The sequence below is a fragment of the Cebus imitator genome, unplaced genomic scaffold (assembly GCF_001604975.1).
Source record: "Cebus imitator isolate Cc_AM_T3 unplaced genomic scaffold, Cebus_imitator-1.0 Scaffold473, whole genome shotgun sequence".
NCBI lineage: Eukaryota > Metazoa > Chordata > Mammalia > Primates > Cebidae > Cebus > Cebus imitator.
The window spans coordinates 376,855-384,334 of record NW_016107788.1 but is presented as its reverse complement, the minus strand read 5'-3'; the positions used below and the strand labels follow the sequence as shown (position 1 = coordinate 384,334).

At 53.7% G+C, this 7,480-nt stretch overlaps 1 protein-coding gene and 1 long non-coding RNA gene across 4 annotated transcripts in view; one reads left to right on the top strand and one right to left on the bottom strand.

Moving 5' to 3' along the window:
- The window catches only part of LOC119468682, a 10,279-nt gene extending 9,262 nt beyond the window's left edge, over positions 1-1,017 (top strand). Inside the window, exon 3 of the long non-coding RNA XR_005197426.1 lies at positions 1,004-1,017. This is a non-coding gene — a long non-coding RNA (uncharacterized LOC119468682). The remainder of the gene's footprint in view (positions 1-1,003) is intronic.
- On the bottom strand, positions 771-6,702 carry KLK12 (kallikrein related peptidase 12). Of its 3 annotated transcripts, none has more exons than XM_037732803.1 (6): positions 6,271-6,702; positions 6,048-6,103; positions 5,448-5,607; positions 3,386-3,642; positions 2,300-2,433; positions 771-1,128 (listed from the first exon to the last, which is right to left on the bottom strand). In XM_037732803.1, exons 2-6 carry the CDS (start codon positions 6,082-6,084, stop codon positions 973-975), a joined length of 744 nt encoding a protein of 247 aa, XP_037588731.1. In that variant the 5' UTR covers positions 6,085-6,103; positions 6,271-6,702; the 3' UTR covers positions 771-972. The 3 variants fall into 3 exon arrangements, with proteins under 3 accessions (XP_037588731.1, XP_017367962.1, XP_037588732.1); XM_017512473.2 differs by having other exon boundaries at positions 6,260-6,698; XM_037732804.1 differs by lacking the exons at positions 3,386-3,642; positions 6,048-6,103; positions 6,271-6,702 and having other exon boundaries at positions 5,448-5,574.
- Positions 6,703-7,480: the final 778 nt, after the last annotated feature.

The window sequence follows — 7,480 nt, the reverse complement described above, 5'->3', positions numbered from 1 at the left end:
CTAATGTTTTGTATTTTTAGTAGAGACGGGGTTTCACCATGTTGACCAGGATGGTCTCGATCTCTTGACCTCGTGATCCACCCGCCTCGGCCTCCCACAGTGCTGGGATTACAGGCGTGAGCCACCGCGCCTGGCTGGCCTATATTATTATAAGTTACGTTTTCTACTCCATTTCTAAGTGACTACTCAGGGAAGATCCTCATCCTATTTGAGCTCTTTTTCTTTTTTCTTTTCTTTTTTTTGAGATGAAGTCTCACTCTGTCACCCTGGCTGGAGAATGATGGTGCGATCTCGGCTCACTGCAGCCTCTGCCTCCCTGGTTCAAGCAATTCTCCTGTCTCAGCCTCCTGAGTAGCTGGGATTTACAGGAATGCACCACCATGCCTGGCTAATTTTTGTATTTTTAGTAGAGATGGGGTTTCACTGTGTTGGCCAGGCTGGTCTCAAACTTCTGATCTCAGGTGATCCACCCACCTTGGCCTCCCAAAGTGCTGGGATTACAGGCGTGTGCCACCATACCCAGCTAATTTTTTATTTTTATTTTCATATTTTTGTAGAGATGGGGTTTCGCCATGTTGGCCAGGCTAGTCTTGAACTCCTGACCTCAACTGATCCACCCGCCTTGGTCTCCCAAAGTGCTGGGATTACAGGTGTGAGCCACTGCGACTGGCCTTATTTGAGCTCTCTTTCTACACCTATGAGATAAGGAAACCGTTGAGTCCTTCTTCCAGTCTCAACTAGCATGGGACATCAAATGGACAGACATGGCCTCTCCTTCATTTGTATTTATTCCAGACCGTTGCACACTTCTCTCACCCCGCTCATGGGTCTCAGAAGGGCTGGTAGGAGTTAAAGTTCCAAGAAGTTCCCCAGGCCAACAAGAGTGGAGCTGGGGGAAGTGAAGGAGGAGGTATTGGTGCTCTGAGGGTTGGAGTGGCACCCAAGCTAAGGGGTGGAGGTGGAGGATACAGGTCAGTTGGTCCTCATGATCATCCGGATCCAGTCCACATACTTGCACACATAGGTGTAGACTCCAGGGATGCCATCTTGTCCACAAGGCCCCACAGACCCCCAGGACACCAGACCTTGAAGGACTCCGCCACACACCAGGGGGCCTCCAGAGTCCCCCTGGAAGGGAAGAGGAGAAATACTGTCTGAACAAGGGAGACATCTTATTCCTGTTTTCCTCCCCAACCCTCCAACCCAGTCCTGGGTCTTGGGGAGGGCTCCAAGCTTGGTCATCAGACAAAAGAGTACAATCACTTTCCCAGAGGACAATGTCAATGGCTAACCAATAGAGAAGAGCCACTGTCTCTAGGGGTCAATCCCAGGGAAGAAGGGTGAAGCTCCATAAAAAACAGAGGTTCTCCCAAGGGCAATGACTGGGGCCCTGACCAATGAGGAGAGAGAGCACTTCACCAGTGACCAATCCCAGGGGAGGAGGGTGGGACTCCATAAACGGTGGAGGGTCTCTCAATGTGGACAGTGGCTGGGGCTCTGACCAATGCGGGGAGAGAGCACCATCACCAATGACCAATCCCAGAGAAGGTGGGCAGGACTCCACGAAGAGCACAGAGTTCTCTCAAGGACAATGGCTGGGTCCCTGGCCAATGAGGAGAGAGAGCACCATCTTCCAGTCTCTCTCAGTGTGGGACAGCACCAACTGGAGGACGGTATGGGAAAGACTTAGAGCCCCAGAAACAGCTGGTTCCCTGTCTGGGCCCCCAGGCCTCTCTGTCTCTTTTGCTGCTTCTCTCTGGTCTTGCCTTCTCTGTTCCCTTCCTCCCTCCCTCTCTCCTTGACCCTCCCCCTCTTCCGTTTCCTGGTCTTCCCTCCTATTCCCTGTCTCTCCCTTCCTTATCCTGGGCCTCCTCTCCATTTTTTTTTTTTTNACAGACTCTGTTGTCAGGCTGGAGTACAGAGACAATCTTGCTCATTGCAACCTCCGCCTGCCAGGTTCAAGCGATTCTCCTGCCTCAGCCTCCCAAGTAGCTGAGACCACAGGCATGCACCAACACGCCTGGCTAATTTTGGCATTTTTAGTAGATTCAGGGTTTCACCATGTTGGCCAGGCTGGTCTTGAACTCCTGACCTCAAGTGATCCACCTGCCTCAGCCTCACAAAGTGCTGGGATTACAGGCATGAGCCACCGTGCCTGGCACCTCTCCTCCTTTTTGACCCCATCTCTCTCCAGCATCCCCTTTCCCTGATTCATCCTCCATCACTTCCCCTCCTGCTTCCAGCCTCTCCCCTTCCCTTCCTGTCCTGGTGGCCACACACACTGCCTGCACTGGCTCACCTGGCAGGCGTCCTGCCCCTTCACACCACCTGCACACACCATGTTGCTCGTGATTCTCCCACGGTACGCGTCACTGCAGGTGGCATGGGAGACGATGGAGAGGTTGAGGCACTGGAGCAGATCCGGGAATGGGTCTGGAGAGGGAACATCATGCTGCAGGGTTCTCTACAGCTCCCCACTTTGAGGCCATGTCCCTCCCCACTGGATGTGGCCCATCCAAGTCAATACCACTGCCCCCCGCCAACCTGTACTACAATCCTGACACCCCCAAATTACATATTTATGACTTAATTTCATATGACTCATGACCCCAGATGATTGACAGTCTTTTTGACCTTTGACATTTGACTTTGAGTGGCAAAACTCAAGACCCTCCTTGTCTCTCCAGCCTCAGAGACAACAAATCCAGACGTGACCCTCTTCAATGACAGATACTGTGACCTTTGACCTTCTATCTTATTATCTTATGATCCCAGCTTGATCTCATATCTTCTGTCTCCTGACCCCATGTCCCTGTGTTCACCTTAACCTCCAGACTCGGCTCTGTGTATTCCAAACCTCACTGCTTCCAACTCCAAAGTGTCCTCTGATCCCAGTTTATTCAACCCCAGGCTCCATGACCCCAGCCCTTGGCCCCCACACCCCAGATGCTATGATCTTCAATCTCAGATATGTGATTTTTGATAGAATGCCAATTTCCATCCTCAGATTCTGACCAGATTGTACAAGCTCTGGATCCCATGACCTTAATTCTACAGTGACCTCTGACCCCAGAGACCATGATCCACAAAGCCCAGATCCTATTTCTATATAAATATGCCTTTTGCTCCTGTAGGAGGACCCCTGACACACTCTGACCTCTGACCACATCTCTGACCTCTGATCCCTGACTTCATCCCTTAACTCCTTTGACTCCCAAGACCCCAGTCCACCACGATCTCTGATCCGGACCCATGCCCCTGACGTTCCACCCCACACCCTGGCCCTTTACCCACCCTTCCTCTGAGGTATCATGATTCCACCTCTCACCCTGCATCCCAGACTTGTACCTACCCTGACCCCTGACCCCGACCCCAGGCCCCTTACTCCATGGGTGGTTGGTGATGCCCCAGCCTGAGACGTGGCACTTGGTGCCAGTGGTTGCACAGTCACTGGGCAGGGGCAGAGGCTGAACACTGCTCGTTATGCGGGCAGGCAGGCCCAGCCGCAAAAGCCGGAGGTCGTGCTCGTGGTTTCTCGAGGCTCCCTGGTAGCCGGGGTAGGTCACGGAGAAGCTGCTGCGCCGGATCTGCTCGGTCCAGTCGAGCTTGCTGAGGCTGTGCTCCCCCAGGCGCACCCAGTACCTGCTGCGGGTGGCAGCGGCTCAGCGAGTGGCAAGCGGGCAGCCCCCACCTCGCACCCCTCCACGGACACACCCAGGTCCTCCTGCCGCTCCCCACTGCTCTGCCTCTCACTGTCCTCTCACCCGTGCCTCCCATTCTGCAAGTCTCCCTTGCAGGCTCTCATTCCTGACCTCTGTCACCCTCTTTCCGTCTTGGGTGTTCACTCTGTTTCTCCCCCCATGCCCTGCATCTGTGTGTGTCTCTCTCTCTCTCTTTTTTTTTTTTTTTCTGAGATGGAGTCTTGCTCTGTTGCCTAGTCTGGAATGCAGTGGCACAATCTTGGCTCACTGCAGCCTCCACCTCCCGGGTTCAAGCAATTCCCCTGCCTCAGCCTTCCAAGTAGCTGGGATTACAGGCACCTGCCACCACACCCAACTACTTTTTGTATTTTTAGTAGAGATGAAGTTTGACCATGTGGGTCAGGCTGGTCTCGAACTCCTGACCTCAAGTCATCTGCCTGCCTGGGCCTCCCAAAGTGCTGGGATCACAGGCATGAGCCACTGCTCCTGGCCTCGATTTCTGATTCTCTTGGCCGGTGAAGCTCACGAAGGCAGGGACATTAGTGGGCCTTGTTCACTGCCTGCTTCCCACGACCTGGCATGGAGCATGTGCTGTCCATGCTGCTGACTGAATGAATGAGTGGGAGATGAATGGTCTCTCTCCGTCCTGCTGCTGGCCCTCTCTGTCCCTGAGTCTCTTTGTTTCTTTGCATCTAAGCTCCCCTTTCACAAAAAAGTTCCGGGCCAGGCACAGTGGCTCATGCCTGTAATCCCAGCACTTTGGGAGGTCAAAGCAGGAAGAATGCTCGAGCTGAGGAGTTTGAGACCAGCCTGGGCAACATAGCGAAACCCTGTCTCTGCAAAAAATTTTAAAATTATCCGGGTGTGGTGGTGTGGAGCTGTAGTCTCAGCTCCTCGGGAGGCTGAGGTGTGAGGATCACTTGAGCCCACGAGGTTGAGACTTCAGTGAGCCAAGATAGCATTACTGCACTGCAGCCTGGGTGACAGAGCAAGACTCTGTCTCCAAAAAAAGAAAAAGAAAAGAAAAAAAATTCCAAAGCATCAGTCTGCTGAGGCCCAGAGAGGCACCAGGCATAATCTCTGAGGTTGCACAAAGAGCTTGGGTCATGTTGGCCGGGCACAGTGGCTCACGTCTGTATTCCCAATGCTTTGGGAGACCAAGGCAGGTGGGTCTCTTGAGGCCAGGAGTTTGAGACCAGCCTGGCCAACATGGCAAAACCCCATCTCTACAAAAAATACAAAAATTAGCTGGACGTGGTGGCGGGTGCCTGTAATCCCAGCTACTTGGGAGGCTGAGGCAGGAGAATCACTTGAACCAGGAGGCGGAGGTTGCAGTGAGCTGAGATAGCACCATTGCACTCCAGCCTAAGCTGTCTCCAAAAAAACAAAAAAGCAAAGAGTTTGGCTCAGACATGGGCCCAGGGCCCAGACTGGGTCATGGGATGGCTGGGAAGTGGCAGTCATCACATAGGAAAGAAGGGGTACATGCAGTAACAGGAGGGGCAGGTGGGCAGTTTCCAGGATCCTCCCTGGCCCTCCACCCCCCACACCTCACTCCACCCAGCACCACCCCAAGCCCACTGCTAAGGAAGTTCCACTCCTGGTCTAACCTCAGCAGACTCTCTTGTTGCAGGACCAGCTTCTTCCCCATGGGCACTGCCCTCCCTTGTGATCCTACCCTCAGCACTTGCGTTCCCATAGTCCTCCCTTAACCCACGCTAGGAAGGGGCTCAGCCTGGGGCTTACCTGCCACTGCAGTGAGCCGCTGTGAGGACCCACCTGCGGTCAATAAGGACACCCCCACAGTGCAGTCTGGTGCCCTCAAACAGCCCCACCTGCCACGGCTGGGAGTTGCGCCCACACTCGGTGCCATTGTAAATCTTCGATGTGGTTGCCTGGCTGAGCCCTGGGGACAGACAAGGGCACGGGTCAGACACAGGAAAAGATAGTGCGATAGAGAGACACACTCACAGAGAGAGAAACAGGCAGGAGAGAAACAGAGAGAGACCCAGACATGGTGGCGGGTGCCTGTGATCCCATCAAAATCCCTATAGAAAAAAACCGTGAAATACCAAAGAGAGCAGGGAGAAAGATGCTTACACTTGGGAGGGAAATGGCGAGACAGAGATTCAGAGAGGGATGGAAGGGAAGAGGGATCAAAAGATAGGGGAGGCTGAGGTGAGCAGTGCCGTGAGAGCTGCAGGTAAATGGAGGCACAGAGAAAGCCCCTCCCCTCCTCGCCACCAGGCTGGGGGCCAGAGCTGAGATGGGGAGAAGGGGCCTCCTCTTGGGGGATGGAGGGACCCAGCCCCAGTCCTGCCCTCTCCCTGCTCCAGGAGAACTCACCAAGAACACACAGGAGCAAAAAGATGCTGGCCCCCATGATGGGTCACCTCCAAAGTCTGGGGGCAAAAGGGGAATATCAGAAGTCGCCCTTTTCCCCGTGTCCCCCACCTCTGCCCTCTCTGCTTCTCTTTGAAGGTCACCAAGGGGATGACCTTCTTGTCCTCTCTCTACCTGCTCCCCTGTATGTGACTCCCTCATTGGCAGTCACCTACCTCCTTCTCACCTGGTCTGTCTGCTGGGTCCTCTACGTGGCTGTCGTGGCTGTCGTGGCTGTCACAGTTCGGCCCGAGTCACTGCTATCCCTCTGTCCACCTACCTGCCTGTCCTCTCATCTGCTGGCCGCTCCACCAGCCAACTCTCCCACTCTGCACCTGGCTCCTCAGCCACCTGTCATGTTGCTCAACCTGTCCCCTTCCTTCTGTCTGTTGCTGCAGACAGACCACTGACAAAGAAGCTCTTAACTCTCTCTGTCCTGGCGCATCCAGTTTCCGGGTTGAGGGAAGGGGACCAGGAAGACAGGGGTGGGGCGTCCTGTAACTCGGCAGAAACCCTTCTTAGCTAATCACACTTAATTGAGCTTTACAGCTAAATGGAGTGGAGAGGGAGGAAAGGACCCAGGGTGGGAAGACCCAGCCCCACTCCCTCTCCCCTAGGCAAGCCAGCCAGCAGCCCCAGGACTGATGACTCAAGGTGACTGGGGAGCTGGGTTCTAATCCCGACTCCAGTGACAAAGGAGGGTGGGGAGACCTTGGCCACCTGGGGTCTGTCCCCATGCAGTGCGGAGGAGGGGCAGGGGGAAAGAGAGGTTGTGAAAGGAGAGTGGATGGGAGGGGCAGGAAGGCTGAGCTGGAAAGAGTCCCAGAAAGAGACGAGATAAAGGAACAGACTTCCAAATAGGCAGAAGAGAGTTTCTGAACCGAAGTCCACAGTCATATATACATATATATGAAGTTGATCAACCTAATTCCATAAAGTTTTTCTTTGCATAAGAACGTCTATTGCTTAAATAAAACCCACAGAGAAAAAAGACACAGGGAAGGAGAAATGGCAGAAAGAGAGAGAGAAAAAAAATGAAAGAGAGAGAGAGAATGAATCATAGGACAAGGGAACTTTGTGCTGTTGTTTGTTTTTTGTTTGGAGATAGAATCTTGTTCTGTTGCCCAGGCTGCAACCTCCGCCCCCTGGGTTCAAGCTGTTCTCGTGCCTCAGCCTCCCAAGTAGCTGGGATTACCGGCACGTGCCACCATGGCCGGCTAATTTTTGTATTTTTAGTAGAAATGGGGTTTCGCCATGTTGGCCATGGTGAAACTCCTGGTCTCAAGCGACCTGCCCATCTCGGCCTCCCAAAGTGCTGGGATTACAGGTGTGAGCCACGGTGCCTGGCCCCTGTGCTGGTTTATCTGAATGTTTGCTTCATTTAAGAGTAATGGAAA